The sequence below is a fragment of the Plecotus auritus genome (genome assembly GCF_963455305.1).
Source record: "Plecotus auritus genome assembly, chromosome: 3".
Taxonomy (NCBI): Eukaryota; Metazoa; Chordata; class Mammalia; order Chiroptera; family Vespertilionidae; genus Plecotus; species Plecotus auritus.
The window spans coordinates 129,733,488-129,755,377 of record NC_137772.1 but is presented as its reverse complement, the minus strand read 5'-3'; the positions used below and the strand labels follow the sequence as shown (position 1 = coordinate 129,755,377).

General features: G+C 53.9%; 1 protein-coding gene across 1 annotated transcript in view; it reads right to left on the bottom strand.

The window, feature by feature from the left end:
• Positions 1 to 3,259: 3,259 nt before the first annotated feature.
• The window catches only part of CACNA2D4 (calcium voltage-gated channel auxiliary subunit alpha2delta 4), a gene marked incomplete at both ends in the record, with an annotated part of 122,323 nt that continues 103,692 nt past the window's right edge, over positions 3,260 to 21,890 (bottom strand). Inside the window, 12 exons of the mRNA XM_080660714.1 lie at positions 3,260 to 3,364; positions 4,090 to 4,213; positions 4,428 to 4,565; positions 6,264 to 6,381; positions 8,822 to 8,842; positions 9,158 to 9,213; positions 9,495 to 9,547; positions 9,990 to 10,065; positions 10,442 to 10,512; positions 18,167 to 18,229; positions 18,468 to 18,512; positions 19,640 to 19,701. Coding sequence (XP_080516840.1) covers positions 3,260 to 3,364; positions 4,090 to 4,213; positions 4,428 to 4,565; positions 6,264 to 6,381; positions 8,822 to 8,842; positions 9,158 to 9,213; positions 9,495 to 9,547; positions 9,990 to 10,065; positions 10,442 to 10,512; positions 18,167 to 18,229; positions 18,468 to 18,512; positions 19,640 to 19,701 — 932 coding nt within the window. The remainder of the gene's footprint in view (positions 3,365 to 4,089; positions 4,214 to 4,427; positions 4,566 to 6,263; positions 6,382 to 8,821; positions 8,843 to 9,157; positions 9,214 to 9,494; positions 9,548 to 9,989; positions 10,066 to 10,441; positions 10,513 to 18,166; positions 18,230 to 18,467; positions 18,513 to 19,639; positions 19,702 to 21,890) is intronic.

Genomic DNA, 21,890 nt, shown 5'->3' with positions numbered 1-21,890 from the left:
GGGCGTGTGCAGGAGGCAACCAATTGATGTGTTTCTCTCACAGCGATATTTCTCTCTGTCTTTCCCTCTCCCACTTTCCCTAAAAATCAATGGAAAAAATATCCTCAGGTGAGGATTAACACACACAAAAAGTTAAATCTTAAGAAAAAAAAAAAAAAGATTATGTACCCCAGACTCTTGTCATTTATTAAATAACTTTGGTTTGAACTTTGTCCCTTTGAAATAAAGGTGATGGCTCTTTAGCTTGAGCCGGTTGCCACCTGATGTCCTTTAGTGATTTTGTTAACAGTAGAAAGAGGAACAATAGTTCTGACCTCTGAAGGAAGGCAAACTCAAGAGAATGTTCTGTTCTCCCAGGTAAGGAGCAAACTAGTTGATCAGAAATGGTCTTTTGTTCATTGGTTCTGAAAGAGTTTTCCAGATCTTACAGTCCACTGCAGGCCAGGCACGCCATGTGGTTTAAGTGGACAAAATGAGGCCAGGATCTGCCACAACACTTCCTAAGCTTGGTTTTAAAATTATATGGCTAACATAGTTGTTAGATTTGCCTAAAAATGTTTGCTCTGGTTGGGTGGGGAAGATAAGCCTTTCAAAAGACAACACTGAAATTGTCCTAGAGAGACTGGCAGTCCGTGTCTGGGAGGCGGTAGTTGAGGTCAGATGTTGTTGGAGGCCAGGACTAATGCTGAAGGAGGGCGGCCATGGCCGGTGGCTAGGAAGTGCTTATGCTGCCATGCTGGTCACAATGAGGTCATTGCGACATGGTAACGGGGAAGCTCTGAGCCATGATAGCCACTGGGTTGGAGAAAGGGCTCCCTGTTGCTTCTCACCCACCAGCACCAGCTAGGCAACTGACTTTTACCTACTGTCCCTGGCATCCAAACTAATTTCTCTGTCCCTCCATGAAACAAGGTAATAGTAGCTAGGCACATTATTACAAATATGGCATTCAAACCTCACAATATTCTTCTAATAATTTGGAGTTTTCAACTCTGTGTTTCAGTTTCCTGGTCTATGATGTGGGGCTAATACTAGTACCTACTTCAGAGGGATGTTGCAAGGGTTGAATGGGTTAATAACTACTTTTATCTGGTACATATGGACCTTAGCTATTCCTACCATTATTCTGCCACTTAAACTGGCTAAGTGAATCCCTTATCTTCTCTGAGGTTCGATTTCTTCAGCTGTAAACAGGCTGTTAATGCTCACCTCACAGGATTGTTGTGAGACTTAAGTGGCAATGAAAATAACATTGTATAATTGATAGCATAAGGCATTTTACAAATACAATGAATGTGTTTTATTGAGTTGGCCTACTTTAGAGAGAAGGAGGCAATTACTGGTGGGAAACTTGTACTTTGAAGAGTGGAGGGCTGAGAAGGGTCCCTAAGGCCCTGTGCGCTGTCCTTGCCTATGACTCTGGGGTGTGGCTAGAAGACCTCCTCATTACAAATATGGCATTCAAACCTCACAATATTCTTCTAACAGAAAGATCTGAGGCCACTCCAGGATTCCTGCACAGTTCTGGCTTTAATGTCACTCTCTCAATGGAGATTGCTGTCTCTTAGGAGCCAGGTTTGAGAGGGGTGGGTCGCAGGAATTCCAGGGCCTCAAGATACTGGAGGAATGTGTATATGGAGAGTGAATTCCCAAATATAGCTCCCTTACCAGTGGGCTCTGCCTGGCAAATTGAAATGTTCCTCAAAGTTCTAACCCCAGGAACAGAGCCAGGTAGTCTCTTTGTAGATCAGTGGGCCTGGACCTCCTGGGGAGTGGGGAGCCAGCCCTCTGGAGACCCTCCCCATGCCACTGTGAGGACTGCTCTTTCCTGGGACCTCTTTCCATGACAGCCACTCCTGCTGCCTCTGCTGAATCCCATTATCTTCTAACGTGGCCGCTGGTCATCTCATGCTTTTCTTAGAGAGATGCAAAAAGTCCCTTCACTTCAGGGCTTTGCAAAGATTTTTCAAAAATATATGTTTTCATTGATTTCAGAGGGGAAGGGAGAGGGAGAGAGCTAGAAATATCAATGATGAGAGAATCATCAATTGGCTGCCTCCTGCACGCCCCCCTACTGGGGATCAAGCCCACAATCCTGGCATGTGCCCTGATTAGGAATTGAATTATGACCTCCTGGTTCATAGGTTGACACTCAACCACTGAGCCACACTGACGGACTGCAAAGATGTTTTTAGAAGTTTTTAAAATAGCAGTAGTTTGCAGACATCACATGCAGCTATCCTAATATATAAAAAGCCAGGGGCCATCATGACCAAAACAACCGGACAGACAACTGAACAGCAGGCTGCGTGGGGTGACAAGGCTGGCAGGGGGGTTAGTGAGGGACAACCAAACGACTGAACAGCAGGCTGCGTGGAATGACCAGGCCAGCAGGGGAGGCAGTTGGGGGTGACAAGGCAGGCAGGCAGAGGTAGTTAGGGGCAATCAGGCAGGCAGGCAGTTAGGAGCCAGAGGTCCCAGATTGTGAGAGTGATGTCCGACTGCTGGTTTAGGCCCGATCCCTGGGATCGGGCCTAAACCGGCAGTCAAACATCCCCTGAGGGGTCCCAGATTGGAGAGGCTGCAGGCTGGGCTGAGGGGACCACCCCCCCACCCTGTGCACCAATTTCATGCACTGGGCCTCTAGTGTTGGTATAAAAGGATTTGGGGTCTTTTCCATTACTATTCGCTTCCCTTCTCTCTCTCTCAAACAGAGTTAGAATTTTTTTGAGCAGCAGAAGGAAATTGAGGTGCCCCCACTGTGCATCTCACTTTGAGGCAGCTATGTTTCCTGTGGGGGATTGTTCTTGTCCTTGTCTCATTTGTGCTGTTGCTATGGTTGGTCTAATTCTGCTGCTCTTTCTCAGTATCTTTAAGTCCTTGGTTCTACTGAAGACCAGCCAGGTTCATTAGAACAGCCGACCCTATTTTTGGCTAGGTCTGGGCTTCTGGAGAATAGATGGAATGAAATCCTTTTGTCTTGGTCCAAGTTGAGCTCATGCTAGGCTCTTGAAGAGGAGGTAGGAAGGATGAGAGAATGCCTCTCGAGGTGGGCTGGGTGGTTGCAGGCACCCTGGAAGGTCTTGGGGAAGTGGTTTCTGGTTCCACCCAGCAATTTCAGGAGGCAGGGTCATTGAGATAAGCATTGACCTGGGTGATAACCCAGCTGTAGTGAGCTGGGTTCCCCATCAGTTGCTGACTCCTTAAAATGTCTCTGGAAGGACTACCTTGTCAAAACAGAGGTCAGACTGGGTGAGTGTCACCGCAGCAGCTGGGGTGGCAGCAGCCAGGCACACAGAGGCAGCAGGAGCAGGGGGAGCGAGGCACAGGTTTCCGAGGTGCCACCACAGTCCTGGGCGTTCTCCTGGAACACAGAGCAGAGATGAAAGGGCAGCATTCACGTGAGGTACCAGCCAGAGGAGGCGGGAAGTAGGACAGGGGTCTCTGGACTAATAGGAGCCAAAAGCCTGGAGAAAGAGGGAGGTTTCCGAAAGTGGAGGAAGCACTGTCCCCTTTCTCAAACCCCCTACCTTTTAGGGGAAGTAGAGGCTATACACTCAGCCCCAGAACTGGGCTCAAGAATTCTCTGCTTGCCCCCTCTTGGAGTGGCTGCGGGGTCATCCTCTTAGAAAGACTTCAGGGAAGCCATTAACTCTGGGAGCATCTTTGATGTGGGTTATTTGTGGCAGCCATTTCCAGCAAAGACAATACCGAGTATAAGCACCCAGCTCAGGGCCTGCCACTGGATGGGTGCTCAATACGTGTTGGTCACCATTAGTATTTTGCACATAATGATTTCCTGTTTGCTTAGATCGTTTGCAGCTAAGTGCAGCAGCAATGAGGACAATATGGGGATGCTGTATTTTGATTCACTGAGGGCCCAAACCCTGGGAACTGTGTGGCTCTGTTTGTAGAAGGCCCCTCGGATCCTGGTTGACTTAGTATTTGCTGCATGTGTCTGAAGGTTTCTACGTGCAGTTGCATCCTGTGTCCAGATGCACTCATGTCTTCAGTGCGCAGACACAGCCACAGCGCTGAGGATTTGGGGATGAAGTCCAAGCCCCACCTCTCAACCCCCTCCAGCCCCACCTCTGGGTGGAAGGCATGACAGGAATCCGGTCGTCGGCGGAGCTTCTGGGAGCGCATCCGGTCACACTTGACAGAGGCATTATGTGCAGGAGTCACTGTCAAGGCAAACGCCTCATGACAAGAGCTGATTCTGGAGACTCAGTTCTGGAAGAGCCTGCCCCTGGTAGAACCAACTGCCTTACAAGCGGCTTCCAGGGTCAGGAGGCAGTACCCAGGAGCCTGGGGGAAGGGTTGGAGAACAAATAACGATGCTCTCCATGTGTGGGAGAGTGGCCTCAGCCTCACAATCTAAGCCCTTCAATCTCTCCTGCACCACCACCCCCCCCCCCTCACCTCACACATCCTGGCAGATCAGAAGGATATATTTGACTTCTGTAGCCTCCTGAAGGACTGGTGGGAAGATGCTACAGTCACAGGTGGGGTCTGTCACCAGGAGGAGAAGGTTACTATTGGGAATCTGTTGCATCACAAATATCCTGCAGCAAAGAGAGAGGTGGGGCCATGGAATCCATGGAAGGCTTGACATAGGGCTTCTAGGGGGGAAACCCCCCAAACTTCTAGTGTAGTTAGGGTAACGGGAAGAAATGGAACCATGAGGCAGGTCAGATCAGGGCAGCTACAGGAACAGCCCTGGGCAACTGACTCAGTCCTATTGGCTTATTTTACCCATAAGCCTTTGAAAATGCTCCTTTCCTAGCAGATTGGAGAAGGCGAGGAAGTCCTAACTGGAACATATTTGAGAGTTAAAGTTATTATTAATATATGCAGGACAACAGGTATAAATCAGGACTGCGCCAAGCAAATAGGGATGTGTGGCTCTCCTTGCTTTAATGTGGTGGGGGCAGGCCATATGGGGAAGATGCAATGCTCAGTCTTGGCCACGAGGTGGCACAGCGCCCCTGCATACTGCCCAGGAGTCCTGTGAAGAGGGTTATGGAGAGCCTGTTATGCTCAAGGCCTGGTGTATTACATAACAGTTGCCCCTTACTGACCATTTCCTCCGGGATGGTTGGTTTTGTACACACACACACACACACACACACGCACACACACGCACACACACGCACACACACACACACACACATGCACACACACACACACACACACACGCACACACACACGTACATAACCTTCACCACACTACATGAGGTTATTATTTCCTTTTTGTAGATGAGAACATTGAGGCTAGAATTGGCTAAGTAACTTGCTTAAGGATACACAGCTAGGAAGTAGCAGAGCCACTTTTTAAACTCAAGTCTGTCTACCCTGAAGTCTTGGCTTTGCACCATAGCATTTACTTCATCCTTACAACAAGCCTTTGAGCTAAGTGCACAAATAACAATAGTCCCAAGAGAACTGCTGTGGTAAAGTTAAAATGTGTAAACCTGGCAATACACAAGGGTAAGAGATGGAAACCTGACTGACGCCAAAGTCCGAGGCGCTGCATATGGAAGAATTTGCTCCAAGTGTGGTGTCTCTCAAGGATATCCTGGGAAGCCCTTGGTGAATGGCAAGGCTGACCAAGGGGACATCCTGGAGGAGGCCATTGCCTCCTGGGCCAGGAGAGAAGTTCCAGGGAGCATGGCCCCTGAGGTCAGGGGTGGGGTCAGCAGGAGGGAACTTTCATTCAGGCCTCCCTGGGCCAGGCTGGCAGAGCGAGTTGGATCTAATGGACTCTCCATGGGGAAGGCTGAGTCTCGGCTGGGCCCACACGCTCCTAAGAACATCCTTATGCTTTCCCCTTTCTCTGCACAGACAGATTTCTAAGGGAGAGCTGGCTTGTCCTTTCCTCAAATCTACCCTTGCCTTCCAAGATCTCTGGATGGAGTTCAGCTTGTGTGGCCCTGACACTGAGCTTCAATGCAGGTGTGAGATAGACAGTGAATCGTGGGATCATTTCTTTTCTATCTGGGATGGCTTTGGGGCCTGGCATGGAGGTGACTTGCTGACAAGGATCTGGCCTCGGGACCACCTTTCCTTAGCCCCCAACTGGCCTCCCTCACACCCTCTGCCTCAGCCTGTTTCCTTCACTAAGGAGCCTGGGAAACAAATACCCTGGAGCGTGCCTTTTCACTTGGAGCAGCCCCTCCTTCCACCCATTTACAGATGCCCCCCTATGAGTGACCAAGCCCTGCCCTGAGGCTGGGGACAGGAAGAGCTGCCTCAGGTCTTACTTCTGGCAGGCCCCACAATCGATGATCCCGTTGACCTCCTGGATGGCCTTCTGGTGCACAAACACGGGGTACTCCATGTCGCAGGGCTGCAGCATGTCCTGCTTCCTGTGCTTGTGGGCTGTGGGGAGACAGGTGCGATGGGAGAAAGAGCATCATGAATTGGAAGGGCCTTCAAAGTCATGCCTGGAGGGATCTCAGCTTCAACACCACCAGGCCCTAGTCCATTTGCAGGTGGCTCCTTTGTCAGAAAGCTCTCAGAACATGAAAAGGAGGGGTAGGGCGGGAGTAAAAGGGCAAGGACAAAGGAACAGAAAGCAGTGGAGTGGATCACAGTGGACAGGGCAGCAGGCTGGGCCTCAGGGTGCCTCAGGTTCAGTTGTGTGTGATTGACACACGAGCCTCATGACCTTGCGAAAGCCACTTCCTGCCTGTGGAAGCCTGCATCCCCACTGTAAGCTGGGGCTGGGGAGGGGGCAAGCACCTTCTCAAAGGCTCCTTTCAGTGTTGATGTGCAGGGTCTGAGAGGAATGCAGAGGTGGTCAGAGTGCCCAGGGGTGGCTCGGGGAGACTTCAGGCCTTCACCCCACCACCCTTCCAATTCAGTATGGACGGGTGACATCTCCTCAGCCCAGCTAAGGCGCTCTGCAAGTGCAGGGCCTGGGCAAGCCCGGGTCTGCCCTCGTCGCTGCTGCTGGTGAGAGCCGAACAGTGAGGGCCAGCGCCCGGCTGCGGGGCTGGGGGACAGCTGGGCAGGGGCCCTCAGTGCATGTCTGTGGTACACTTGAGTCATTCAGAAAGGACTCAGCACACAGGAAAGTAGGTCCCTGGCTGCCTGCTCTGGATGGCCATGCTTGCTCCTGAGGTGAGCAAGAAGCAAACAAGGCCAGCTCCCAGGCTGAGGGACATTGTTTTTGTTCAAAATAGCAGTGTCATTTCGGTGCTACAGTACTCCTCTTCCTGCGCGGCACTTTCCACGCCTTTCCTTTTATTCTCAGAGCTCTCTGTGAAATAGGCAGGACAGGCCATATTCCCCCATTGTGCAGACATGCCCTATGGCAGGGTCACATAAAGCTTATCAGGGAGTTACAGGTCTCCTTAACCCCCAGACCCAGAAATGTCCTCGTACAGCCCTGCTGAGGGTCAGCCAGGGCCACACTGACCTCTAAGGGTGGTGCTGAGCAGCGCCGTGGCCCATGGGATTCGAGAGGGGGTACTCTGGCTACAGCCTGCAGAGGCTCAGGGCCTGGCTCCTCTCCTTCCAGTTACCGGGGCCTCGCACCCAGGGCGGCTGGCTCGGGCTGGCCTGTCCACCCTGTCAGCTGAGACATTTTGTGTGGTAGGTCATCGCAGGGATAACAAGAGCAACATGCCAATAACAATAGGCGAGTGGCTTCCCCAAGGTCACACAGCTGCCCTCTGCCCAGGCTCTTGGACTCTAAGCCCAGAGGACACGGCTGACTGGCCGGGCCAGGCCTGCTGGGCGGGAGGAAGGAGCCCCAGGACAGCGGCCTGAGACAGGACGTTCTGGACAAGCAGGACGAGGGAGCTCATGCTCAGCTTTGTAGGCGCAGATGCTGGCAGAGGGCAGAGGGGCGCTCCGCCCCGCCTGTGTTCCCGAGCCGCTGGGAGGAGGGACCTGTTTCTAGATGGGTGGTGACACATGGTTCCTGGTTCCTGTCACAAGCACCCCGTGACTGAACTGTCCCCAGGCAGTCCTGTGAAGGCTGCTGGGTGTGATTTCCAAAAGGAGTCTGGAAACATGGCAGGGGTTGGCCACGTGAGCTGAGGGTCGGAGGTCACACCAGCAGGCCAGTGGTGAGAGCAGGCAGAGGGGGAGTGAAGCAGGCCAGGCAGGGACAGCAGTGCGAGTGGTTTTTCCATCAGGAAGCAAAAGCAGGGGTGCAGCCCCCATGGTGGAGAAGTTGCAGAACACCGGGGAAAGGCTCTACAGCAAGCAGGGGTGGAGCAAAACCGGCTAAGATGCGACAGTGTTGTGTGGTACAGGAGCCCGGGCCACCCAGGGAGTGGAAGTGGTCCATGTCCCTTTGCAGGTAAAGACCAGGTAGCCTCAATCTCCTGGGAATGTGGTCAGAGTCCCAACTGGCTGACAGGAAATGGCTTTGATTTGTGGTCAGACCTCTGGGAATTGCTGGAGACACATTATCCCAGGAGTGTCCCAGTGATCAGATGAGGCCTCTGCCTGCCACCCCTCAACCCTGAGCTGGAGGCCGCACTGTTCGTGCCGCAGGGTGACCTGGTGGCCACTCACTTGCATGTGGCCACAGCCACTGGACCGCATCCCCTTTCCTCTTGGAACTGCAAACGTCCTCCCCGAGGAGGCAGCTGGGGTTCCATCTCGCCCGGGTAGGACTGTGCTTGTGTGGGATGAGGTCTGGGCTGCACCCCACCCCTAAAGCATGGGGCTTTACACTGGGGGAGATCCCGAGTTGGGGTGCCCGGGATGAATGCACCCCTTTAAGGGAGAGCTGAGGGGGCCCTTTGCAGCTCCAGGCTGCCTCCTGCTCCCCCCACCCGGCTCTGCAGTGGGTGCTACTTACAGTGATGGAAGACAGCTTTGGCTGCCCAGGACATGAGGCCCAGCACAGGGTGGGCATGATGTCACACAAGGTCAGATGTCAGAAGGTGGTGATGTCACATGGGATGAGTGATGTCACATGGAGCAGGGGTGTCCGGAGATGGTGTGATGGCACACAGAGGTGGGGAACCCGGAGGGGAAGGTGACGAGAGAAGGCCAAGCAGGATGAGATATGAACAGTGACCTGCCCAGAGCCCCTTCCCCTCTGTCCCCGCCCCCCCCAAGGGGGAGGTTTCCAGTTAGCTGGCTGAAATGGCATTGGTAGCAAACACAAGGTCATGCAGACACAGGTGCTCACCCTCGGCCCCGCGGTCGGCTCTCCGGGAACCCCAGGCACTCCACTCTAGCAGGAACCTGTCAGACACGGCACCGAATCCGAGTGAGTGGCCGGGGCACTGGCTCTCCCCGTTGCTCCCTGGTCCAGCCCTGTTCTCCTGGACATCCTCGACCCTGCCCGAGGGTCCCCGAATGAGCAGAAAGGTGCCCCTGGCAGCAGCAGGAAGGAACAGGCCCCATACACACAGGACAGTTCCTCCCCGGACCTTCCCTCCTCCTCTGGCCTCCCTCAGAAGATACACCTGCATGAAGTCCCCCAGCTGCTCCCCCACCTCAACCCCCCACCCACCCCCACTCACAGCAAGAGCTCATTCACCAGCCATCTGGTCGCAGTCAGGAGGGCTGAGATAGGCTGGGAAGAAGGGAGACAAACAGTTAACGCTGGGCTGGGGGACAGTGATCCATTAGCGGCCACACCCCGGGACACCCCCTCCTGCTGCCACCACCCACCCCTTCCCAGCTGCGGAAGCCTGGGGAGCTGGTTATCTTAGAGCCTCCAATGCAGGGCCCGCAGCCTGGGTTAGACAAACCCATCAAGAAGGCCTGGCAGGGCCTCCTCCCAAGAGCCTCTTGGTGATGCTCCCAGGTTCCCTGAGGCCTGTGTGACCACACTACTCGCCAGAGGCCCGCAGACATGCCCTGCAGGCGGGAGGGAGGAGGCAGAAGTGGGTGCCAGAGTCAAGAGGGGCCCTGGGGCTAGATGCCTGAGGCTGGGGGAGACCAGGGACCAGGTAACCTCATTTTAGGTGGAGGGCTTGCCCTCTGGCGGAGGGGAGGTCTGGGGTGACACTCACGCTGACCAGGGGCCTGGCGGCGCTGTGGTGGTGACCCGGGGGTTTGCACATGGCCTGGTAGTCATACATGGTCACTCTGAAAGCCAGAGACAGGAGATGGCGAGTTTGGACCCTCCCGCCCCCGCCCCGCCCCAGGGAGTCGCTGCAGTTTCATTCACCCAGATGCCTGACAGTTCAGGAGTTAGGACGGCAGATCAGAAGCGAGACATGCCCCAAATTACATTGCTGCACTTCGTTTTAAAGAAAACGAATAGTAAATTTGGTTTTCCTTCTAGGGGCCCACATGCCACTCCCCACCTCTTCTCAAGCCCCGGGCTTCAGAACGGCTGCTTTTGGAGCACTTGGGGGCTCTCATGATGGGGTTTGAGGTCAGGACCACCTGATCTGTCTGGACAATTTAGCATCAGATCCTGCCTTTCCTGTCAGATGGGGGAGAAGCAGGTCCCACTTACTGGCTGAACACCCCCATACTGAGCAGCTGGGTCAGGAGAGCACCGTCCACCTCCCCTAGAAATCTTCCCATCTGGAAGGGAGGGAGGGAGAGAGAGAGAGAGAAGGTGAGGACTTTTAAATCTCCCACTGTGGCCCAGGGCTCATTTCTGAGCTCAGACTTTAGCTGCCATGTGGGTTTTCCCTGCAGATGCCCTTCAACAGAATCCCAGCGGGATCCATTCCTCTGCCGCCTCCCTTTAATTCGCCCCCCGCCCTCCCGCCAGAGTCTCATCTCAGTGCTTTTGAAACTAAGTTGTAATCTATTAATTGTCTATGAAATCAGTCTGGGGGTTGCTATCACATTTTTTAAGGTAAAGAATTCCTTTGAACAAATCAGTGGGAATCTCCTGCAGCAGGTTAAACAGGGTTTTGTGAAACTTGATTGCGTGTGTGTGTGTGTGTGTGTGTGTGTGTGTGTGTGTGTGTTTGTGTGTGGTGGGTGTGTGGTGGGTCAGATGCAAAATGTGCTTCTGTGGGTCATGGTCACAAGAGGCCCAAGGGCAGTGATGTCTCACACGGGCATCCTTATCACCCAGCTACACCAGGTCTGAGAACGCTAGAGCTGCCTTTGATTTCCCCTCCCTCCCACCCTCCCCCCTTTTCCAATTAATCAGTGTTTCCTGTGGATCTGTCACTCACCATCCCGATTCCATGAAAAGTGACTTAACCTAAACCCGTGTCCTCTCCGCAGCCACTTTGCCCTCGTAACTGGGCTCCTCAGTCCCCAGCCACTGCTGGGATTTGGTCACTCTCTTCTTTGTTTCCTGAAACAGGACACCCCTCTCGCCATCCCTCCTTCATTACCCCATCAACCAACACTAGGTGAGCACCTGTGTGCTGGGCATCCTCCAAGCCAACAAGGTCAGCTCACCTTCACACCTGCAGTGCCGCCCCCTTCGCACCCCCCTCCCCCGTGCCCCAGGCTCATTGCCTGCCTCTTGCTGCTGCTGGTCCTCAGCAGGCACAGAGGCTGGGACCGAGGTGTTGGATTTTGATTCAAATCCTGGCTCTGCCACTGCCTGCAGTGTGACCCTGGGCATGCGGTTAGGAAGATGGGGGATAATGCGTGCCAAGTATCTCGCCCACAGAAAATGCTGGGGAAGTGGCGGCCAGTCTGACAAGGAGACACTAGGACTCTTCTCCCTGCCTTGATTACCCTTCCCCCGTCCTCACTCCAAGGAGCTTTCCTTCTCAGCCTCCTCTAAAAAGTCTGTTTCTCACTTTCCCAGCAGAATGAATGCCTCCTTCCTCTGCACTGAGACACTGACAGGCTCACCACAAAAGCTCACAGGGGGGAACGGAGCAGGCTGGTCAGCTCTGCTCTCTCTGTGCCCGGAAGGCCCATGTGTTCTGCCTGGGAGGACTGAGAGACTTCTCTGCAGAGGGCAGCGGACTGCAAGGCGAGAGGGTGGAGCTGAGGGCATTCCAGGGACAGGATGGCAAGCAGGGAGGTGAGAGGCCTCCAGTCCTGCCTGTGCCTCCAGGTGCAGCCCTGAAGCCACCTGCAGTTCCTTTGGGTGGAGGGCTCCCTCTCAGGCGGGGCTCTCTTCCTGCTGTTGTGGTTACTGCGTGTGTGTGTGTGTGTGTGTGTGTGTGTGTGTGTGTGTGCGCGCTGCATCACCACACAGCGCCATCCTAGGGGCAAAGATCCACCTCCGCCCCCACAGAAGTGTCCTGCTCATGGCGTTACTCAGTGCAAAGCTGCTGAAGGAAGGTGCGAGGGAACAGACGAGGGAATGAATGAATGGTGTGAGTATTCTGCTCCCTGGGAAAGTGCAGTGGGGTGGAATTGAGGCTCCTCTTCTCTTCCAATTCTAGGCTTATTCACCCCAAACCCTGTTGTTTAGACACTTGATTCTGAGAAGAGAGGCCCCTGAGAGTAAGACAAGCTGCTAGACACTGGAAACCATGTACCCCCCTCTATAAATAAGCAACTTGACTTGGAGGATATGTCACTCTGGCAGAGACTATCCATCCTCCCCTTCTTTGGTAGGGAGTAATATGCTCAACTAAAAGACATTTCCCAGACTCCCCTGCGGCTGGGACTGGCCAATGAAATGTGAGCGAAGTCCTGGTGGGACTTCCAGGAATCTGTTAAAAGGGAGATGACTCTGCAGGAAGGGCACCACGGCCAGGGCTGTTGCACTTCCCCTTGTCTGGAAAGTGGACACGAAGGCAGGCACTCCTGTATCCACGTGATCCTGAGGACGGGCACCTGGTGACCCACCACACCAGGCCTGGACTGCCTTCAGCCATTCCTTATATGAGAGAATAAGCCTTTAAGTTGCGTAAGCCACTGTAGTGGGGACTCTATTCCTCATAGTAGAATGCAATTCCTAGCTGATACAATTTCATTTGAACTTAGAGTGAATCAGTGACTCAAATAGGTTGATAGAATTTTCTGAATCAGCAAAGCCAAGGTCCAGCCATTCAGTTTTGGGTACCCTGTCAATTTAGGTCCTCAGATTGAAGGTGGAGGGGCACCAGCACAGCACGGCAGGGGGACTATGGCTTCTTTACAGCCACAGCACTCTGAAAGGGCTCTGGGAGCTGGCTCTACCTGCCAGCTAGGTGTGCTGACACAGGGCGGGGCTCCGCTTTCACTGACGATAGCCCACACACAAGCAACAGTCCACTAGGCTGCTGAGCAAAGGGCCTGGGGCTGCCTGAGGTTCCAGTCTGTACTGAGGTGGGAGTGAGGTGAGATCCTGTGAGGCACACCCAGGAGCCTGGAGCAGGAAGCAGATGGGGCAGGGGGCAGCCAAGGACCCAGAACTGATGAGCATCCTCCTGGCCAGCAACATCCCCTAGGCATGAGCTAATTTGCGTGCATGTGTGAGTCTGCTGTCCCCAGAGAGAAGGGGGACCGGAGGGTGAATTAAAGCAAAGATTCACTCTGGTATTGGAATGGAGCAAATGTCATGTGGCCTCCTTACCTAGGACAGCCTCAGTTTCTTCTCTAAAAATGGGAAGTTCATCCTCTGAGAGATGTGAGAAGCCACTGTGCATGGCTCCTAGTGGGGACTGATCCTTTCATTCCTGCTGTATGGCCTCCCCTGAGTCCCTGAACTGCCCCATCTCTTGACAGGTGCCTTGAGCCCACAGTGGGGCCCGGAAGAGTGTGGGGATTGGGGCTCTGCACTCCTGGGGGGCCTCTGCTGCCACTGGCTGTCTCGGGTCAGGTGATCCACTCAAGTTGCCCAAATGAGGGTGCCCTGGCCCCCAGAACGTTGAGCATGGGGAAGCCAGAGATATGCTGAGGTAGGCGGTGAGGAGTGGGGGGCTAGAGAGGCAAGTGCCAGAGCACATGCAGAGCAGGAAAGTCAAGGTTTCTCCTGCGCCCACTTTACCCACTGCACCCGCGGAACCGGACTTGAAGCCTGCCCTGCCACGTGGCAGGGAGGACAGAGGGCTTGGGGAGGTAGGGAAGGAGGAAGGGAGCAAGAAAAACGGAGGCCCAGGACAGGTGTGTCAGAGGCCCTGTGTGGGCAGAAGGGGGTGCCCTGGTCTGAGGGCCTTGCAGGCACTGGCTCTGTGGGCTGCGGCCAGGGAGGGAGGAGGTGCTATGGCTTCTGGGAGACTTAAGCCTTAGGGAGAGACACCACAATGGGGTGTCTGACTGTAGCTCCGCTGCCCCTTTGAGGTCCATTCTGAAGCTCCCGTGTGTGTGGGTGCTACTCACAGGCAAACGGCAGGACCCAGAGTCCCCAGATCCAGGGTGACAGGTCCACTGTAAACGTTACACAGAGCTGTTGTCACTCCCGTGCCCTTGCTCTTTGCTCTCTCTCTAGGCCCCAAATAGATGGCTGGGATCCGTTCTTTGTGGTTCTTTATTACAAGACGGAGTCCTGAGCTGGAAGAGAGGCTCAGTGGGGCCAAGTATCTAACCCTCAAGCTGCAACAAGGCCAGGACCAGGACAGAGCTGAGCGCCCCTCCCTCCGGCAGGGGGGAGAGGCAAGTGCCGGAGCACATGCAGAGCAGGGAAGTCAAGGTTTCTCCTGCGCCCACTTTAGCCACTGCACCCGCGGAACCGGACTTGAAGCCAAGTAACCAGGTGTCACTTCTGAGATTAGGTTCCCAAGATTCTGGCCTCTGTCTTGCTCTCCTCTCTCTGCTCGTCTTGGCTCTCTTGCTCTGATGAAGCCAGCTGCCGTGTTGACAGCTGCCGCCTGGAGAAGCCCACCTGGCTACTGATCTGGCCAGCAGCCATGTGAGTTTGGAAGCTGAGCCTCCTCTACTTGAAATGACTTGAATGGAGCAGCCCTGGCTGATCCCTTAATTCAGCCCCATGAGAGACCCTGAGCCAGACTCACCCTGCCTGGCCATACCCAGATGCCTTACCCCAGAAACTGGGAGATGGTAAGTCTTATAGTTTTAAGTCATTATATTTTGGGATAATTTGTTATGCAGCAATAGGTAACTGCTACAGAGTTATTGAATGCATGAATTAAAAAAAAAACACCCACAAAACCAAAAATGGATGGATAGATGGCTGGGCCTGGATACCTGCCAGGTGCTGCTTATATCATTGGTGTCTCTGGCTTGGGTGCTATCTCCCTCATGCCCTCTTATCGCCTGACACTGCGCAGGCCACGGGTGGAGAGGTCCCGAGTGAGGAAAGAGGAGCCCTGTCGTGATGCTGCTGCTGCCAGAGCCTGGACACTGGCCTCGGACTTACCCAGGAGCCTGGATTCCTGGGCCTGGAGTTCACGGTCCTAGAGCATTGGTCCTAATTCTGTGAGACTCAGACCAGTTTGACGCAGTGAATACACTCTGCCCTGAGCATGGACAGAGTGAGGGAGGGTAGGGCCGGGCAGCGGGACTGCGCAGCGGATCCGGGCCTGCAGCCCACCACACTCTCCGGAGAAGGCGCTCTCCCTGGGCTCCCTTGCCTTGCCCAACAATCCTCCATTTCCTCCAGGACCCAGGCTCTCCAGCTGGACTTCCCTCCCCAAACCTTGCAGAGCCTCAGTCTTTCTCTGGTATAAAATGAGACTAATAACATCACCAGAGCCTCCCTCCCCTTTCCTGGGGCTCCCAGTGCTGGGAGAGGAGGAGGAGAGCATGGGCTGTGGGAAGCCAGGGTGACCAGGCACAGAGGGAGCTGGGGCTCTGGGGGAGTTCCTAGAGGTCACACCCTATTAATGAAGATTTCACTTGTGCCCTGCTTCATTATACAAAGGATTTGTAAAGCTACATACAATGTTATAAAATAGTACAATAGGTGAGAAGACAGGGGTAAGTAAGCTAAGTAAGCACATCCTTTATAAAATAGAAGAGTCTAAATAGCTGTTTGCTACCACATATTATCCCAAGTTGTGCCCTCTGATGTCATGATTTGAGAAGACATGTGAGCAAGTGTACAACAGGACCATCGTGAGTTACACCAAGGGCCCCTTGGGAGTGCTGCTACGGGCCCCACCCCCTGCAAGTGTGTCCTGCTGCCGGGGTCAGCAAATGATGGCCCAGGGGCCAAGTCTGGCTCTTGAGCTGAGAATGTGTTTCTATTTAATCAAAAGATTAATAATTTTTCATGAGACATGAAGATTATGCGAAATTCAAATTCCAGTATCTATAATTAAGCTTTATTGGAACAAAGCCACGCTCATCCCTTGCATACTGTCTGCAGCTGCGCCCCTGCTACAGCGGCGGCGCCGAGCAGAGAGGCGCTCTGGTCTAAAACGCCTAAACCCGCGCTCTCTGGCCCCACAGGAGCCGTTGCTTTCAACTGCTCCAGAGCTCGGCCTCTCAGGCGTGGCTGTCCCCTCCCCAACCGTCCAGCCTTCCACACTCTCTCTGAAACTGGTGCTTGAAAGCCAACACCATGGGGGCCTGCAGAGGAGCCGAGCCGTCTCAGTTCCCCAGGGCGCAGGGGTCAGCGCATGAATGATTGAGAGCACTCGCTAGGCCCAAAGCCTCTTTCCAACCACTGGTTTCATTTCTGTCATCACCCATTCCCCCCAGAGCAATTGAGAAATACTAAATAAACTGGGCTCTGTCCAGGGAAGAGTGGCAAGTCCAAGAGGGGGCATGAAAGGGACAGGAGGAAAGGCAGCGCAATGAATGGTTGGCAGTTCACATCTTGCAAGAGACGCCATGATGTGAGCCAGCCCTCAACTCCTACTAAAGAGGAAAATGGACAAAACCATCTTCTTCTTCACGCCTGCTGCTGAGACAGGCTCCGCAGAAGTGGGCCATTCAAAATCTCTCCTCAAGGAGTTGGATTCCGTGACCCACTGGTGCCCCACCTCAGTTGCCCTCTTTCCCACATCCCCTTCCTATGCCCTGGTTCCTGCCATGTTCTCACGACTTCTGTGGACTCAGAGGCCAGAGCACAGACACAGCCAAGGCCACGGCCTCGGCACCCCGCCTGCTTCCCCAGCTCTGCCGATACCCCAGGCACTGAGAGTCTGGGGCCTTAGACATCAAGTGGTGCAGCCCCCTCATTTAAGAGGAGGAAACGGAGGCATGGCTAATGGAAGCCGCTTAACCCAATCACATAGCTAGTTAGGGGCAAAGCTCACTCTGGACCAAATACTATTTTTCTTCCATTGAGGTTCAGCGTGGAGGCAATTTCGATGCTTCTGGCTTGTTTCAAGGAAATATTTCATGTGAAGCTATTCAGGTTGGGCTCAGGTTTGAATAGGCTTCCTTTTAGTTTGAGCCAGTTTTGGCTTGGCAAAACAAAATTATGATTGCACCTTCTCTTCTGCCTTTGTGAGCACAAGCGGGGTCCGAGGAGCCATCACAGGCCGGGGGAAGATTAGACGTGTGAGCCGGGCTGCGACACGAGAAGGGTCACCTCCATTCCTGTTTCCCCACTAACAAACCGAGGTGCCGGGCTAGAACAGAACTTTCCTCGAGGGAGGTCCAGGCAGGAAGACAGCACAAAATGGGGAAGATCTGGCCCCCTGGGCCCCAGGAAGGTAGAAGGGAGGGCCTATGGACTGAATGTGTCCCCCAAATTCACATGTTGAAACCTAACCTCCAAGGTGATGGTCGAAGGTGGAACCTTTGGGAGGCGATTAGCCATGAGGGCGTAGCCCTCAGAAACGGTTTCAATGCCCTACAGAGGAGAGCCGGAGAGCTCCCTTGTCCCTTCTACCACATGAGGATACGATGAGAAGTTCGCAACCCGGACGAGGGCCCTCATTCAACCATCCTGGCTCCTGACCTCGGATTTCTGCCTCCAGGACCGTGAGCAATGATTTCCCGTTGTTCATAAGCCCCCAGCCTGTAACTTACAGCAGCCTGAGTGGGCAAGGCGGGAGGGGGATGCGACAGAGGGGTGAGTAATGAGCAGTAGGAGGAGCGTAGGACTCTGGGAGGAGGCCCCTCTGAGGCCATGCCCTCAATGACAGCCGGGGCACAGAACATGCGGGCCCCAGAGGTGGCTGGGCTGAGCCTCATTATGTGGACAATTTCCTATCAACTCCGGGAGAAGGCCTGAATCGTTACAAAATCAAGAAGTAATATTTTCTATGACCATCTGAGTTGAAAAGAGCCTGAATTTTGTAATCTTGCTGTGTTGACTTTGGGTTCCAGAGGCGATCCCATTTTCTGCAGACCTTTCACTCTAATGGGCTATAAAGCAAGATTGCTTCCTGGGCCATTAGCCCTTTCTCCTAAGACATGGCTACCGGAGGACTCGGCTTACTTCTGCCCCCACTTCCCAGCATCTTACCTCCTGGGATCGCTCTGAGATCAGAATGAACCCGCTGTTGTCCACGATGAAGCAGTCCAGGTCCTGAGGAGAAACCCAGAGGGAGGTGAGCTCTGGCCCTGCCCCCGGCCCCCTGGGTCCTCTGCCTGGCCTGGCAGTTGGGAAGGCATGCCGCCATGGCTAGTGAGAAGGTACCCTCCCTGGAGCCCAGCACTGCAGGAAAGAAGGCCACTGGGGAGGGAGGGAGCTGGCTCATCCAGAGGACGTGGGTCGAGGGGCCCATGGCTCCCACTCCCCCCTCTTCACACTGGGAAGAACTTACACTGTCCTGGCAGCTCTTTGGGCACGGCGCATCCCCCGCACTGCACTGGAAGGAAGAGAAATTGTCAATCGGGTACGCCCTTGTGCTTGTGTGGTAGGTATTTGGCGTGTGAGTGTGGGAGTGCTGTGTGCATTGTACATCTGTGTTGTGTGTTGATGTGTGGGGACTGGCAGATGTGTGTTTATGGTATACTAGTGGTACATGTACATGTGTTTCTATGGTATCTATGTGTGGTGTGTGTCCATGTATATGCGTGGAGTATGTGTGCATGTATGTATTTGATGTGTGTGTGTGTGTGTGTGTGTGTGTGTGTGGCGGTGTGCGGTAGTGGGCAGGGCACTGAAGCAGGATCCTTGCTGGCTGGGTTAGCCTTCCTGGAGGGAGCCATGGCCCTGCAGCTGTGGCTGAGGAGAAGGGGGGCCCTATTGCTGGAGGCCTCATGGGTGGCTGCCTACTGCTCTTTGTCATCCTGCTTGATGTGGTGGCTAATCCCAGGCTAGTGTGCTGGTGCTCCTTCCCCCTCCCATTCCTCCCATCTTCATTCCCTGGTCCCCTACACTTGTTCAAAGTGGGGACGCAGCGACAAGTGAAGGGGGGCCATGGAGCAGAGGAAGCTCAGTGCCAGGGGCAGATTCGGGGCTGGAGGAGCTTGTTGCGGGGTGCGGGGGGGGGGGGGGAGAATGTGGAGCCCTGCGCAGCCCAGGGGGAGCCAGGTCTGAGGGCTCTGGGAGGAAAGGAAGGGTCAGGTGGGAGGGGCTGTGGTAAGGCCCAGCTCCGCAGGGCGCAGGGTGGGTGGGCCACAGACTGGCTCGGATCTTGGCAGGGGGGCGGGCGGGGACAGGGGAGGGCAGTTTCCTTACTCTGCTGTGTGGGGGATCTGGGCAGCAGAGACTAGTGACAGACAGTTCAGGGGATGCGGTGTCCTGCCCTTTGCCCCAGGTCTAAGCTGAGAGAGAGCACTGGGTGGGGAAGGCTGGGACCAGAGACTGAGGCCGCAGGCAGAGCTCCAGGAGCTGAGAAAGGCGGAGGAGAGATCCAGGAGGGCTGACAGAGGCCTAGCAGGCAGGCTGAGAGGCACTGGGGCAGCCGGGGGAGTGGGTCTGACAGTGCCAGCCCCTCATCACCGTGGAAATGTTGGGGAGCCTTCTGACCCTGAACTCCATCACACCCACCTGCTGCGTGGCTGCCCAGAACGTGCGCTGCAGGAAGTCCAGCCTCATTTGGATGCCCACCGCTGTTTTGGGGGACGGGGTGGTAGGAGGGAAGAGACAGTGAGAGGAAAAATAGATTACAGTTAGAGAGAGGGGGTGCATCAGCAGGAACTGAGGGGAGAGGGAGCACCAGGGCAGAGAAGGGGTGGGGAGAGCTGAGTCAGACGGCAGCATGTGGACCAAGGTTCCTGGGTGTGGGGGAGGGAGAAAGGAAGAGACTGGTGGCTTCTGTCTCTCCACAGAGGACGATGCCAGAAAATGGTCCGAGAGAAAGATGAGGTTTGGGCTCTAGAGAACAGCGAGGATGGCATTCATCCTCGGATCTCGGGGACTCAGGGCAGGTGCACTGGGCAGACCATTCCCCCTTTCCCACAGATGAAAAGGTAGAGGCTGAGAGAGGGAGCCATTTGCTAGGTCATGTGACCCAAAGTGGTGGAACTCTCGGCCACTGCGGGTTGGGTAGCTCACGGGCCCTCCTAGTTTCCAGCCTGACCTAACAGCCTCTCTTGTGCCCAGAAGGCTAGAGACCGTCCGATCTGCAAAAACTACCCTTTTGATGATGCCACTTACAAGGGCCACCATGCCTCTTTGGTTCCCAAATAGGTGTAGGGAACACAAACTGGTGCTCACATCCTAAGAGAAATTTGGGGCCAAAGAATAGAAGAAAAGCAGCTTATATTGAAAAAGAATTTAAAAACTAGGCCGACTTCCTACTGCCTGGTATAATAATATCGAAAATGTGTTGAGTGCCAGAGACGCTTATGTCCATGAGCTTGTTTCATCCGCACGGCAGACCCGTTCTATTATTATTCACACTTCACAGTGGAGGAAACAGAGGCTTACAGAGATTACACGTTCACCCAATCACCTGGCCCCTAGGTACAGAGCCAGGACACGTCTGTCTCTGAGGCTCTTAACCTCGATATTCCCTAGGCCTGATTCGGTCCTGGTGGTCAGGAAGAGTGAGAGGCTTCGGTTCCCTCATCTGTAAAATGGGAACACACCTGGGTTCCTAGCCATGAGGCTGTTTCCATGAGATGTTCTGCTGTCACCCCAATGACATCCATTGGAACGATTTTCCATTACAACCATTCTGACTGCCTGAGACTCCGGGGCCTCTTCTGAAGTGGACTGGACTCCCAGAATAGCGCAGAGGTACAGAGTTGTATCCTTTTGTTTGTTCAATATGGAATAATCCCAGAGAAATGTGATGGGGGGAAAAGGGAGAGACCAGGGAAGGGTCAAGAGGCCAGATTCCAGCCCTGGGTTGCGCTGGAGCCTCGATTTCCTGGCTTTAGCATCAGAATCACCTGGAAGGTTTGTTAAAATCTCATCCCCAGAGTTTCTCATTCTGGGTAGGGCCTGAGAATTTGCATTTCTAAAGTGCTCCCAGGGCTATTGCTGTTGCCCAGGGACCATACTGTGGGGACCACTGTTGTAAACCATCACTGTCTAGGTGCACTTTTGGAGATGATGAAGCTGTTCTAGATCTGAATTGTTCCACACAGTAGCCACTCGTCACACGTGGCTTTTGAGCCCTTGAAATGTAGCTACTGTGATTGAGGACCTGAGTCTTAAAATTTTTATTTAATTTTAATTAATTTAAATTGAAATAGCTACATAGCTGGTGGCCATCATATTGGACAGTGCAATTCTAGGTTCTGTGTTTACAGATGAAGATCCCAAGCCCCTGTGAGCCCCTCCCCGCCCTGCAAGTCCCATGGCAATTCTGAGGCTGGAACTCTGGCCAGCCTGCTTGAACAGATCCTACGATGTGGGAACATTTGAATTCTATGGGGGCTTCTTTGTTGCTTCAAGGCCCAGGAGGTTGAAAGGCATAGGAGTGAAGGGGATGGTAGACCCACTTTTTGGTTCATGAGAGGGACAGACACAGCAGGTGTGATCAGCAGCCCTGGTTGCCATGCCCCTCCTCCCTCTCACATCTCTCCTCTGAGGCTGCAGGTGGACCTCAATCACTCCCCCTCCTTCTTCCTTTTAAGACCACTCTTGATATTAATTTTAGATAGATTTTCTTTCACCTGAAGAAAAAGGCTGAGTGAAAAAAGAGGAACCTCCTTTAAAAATTCTCAGAGGGGAGTCACTAATATTTACAATAATAGGATTTTTGGGATTTAGGAAAGCTTTTTTACCCTGGCTTTTGGCCCTTGTGGTCAAAGAACTCTCAGACTATTCCTAGAATGAGACTGCCTCT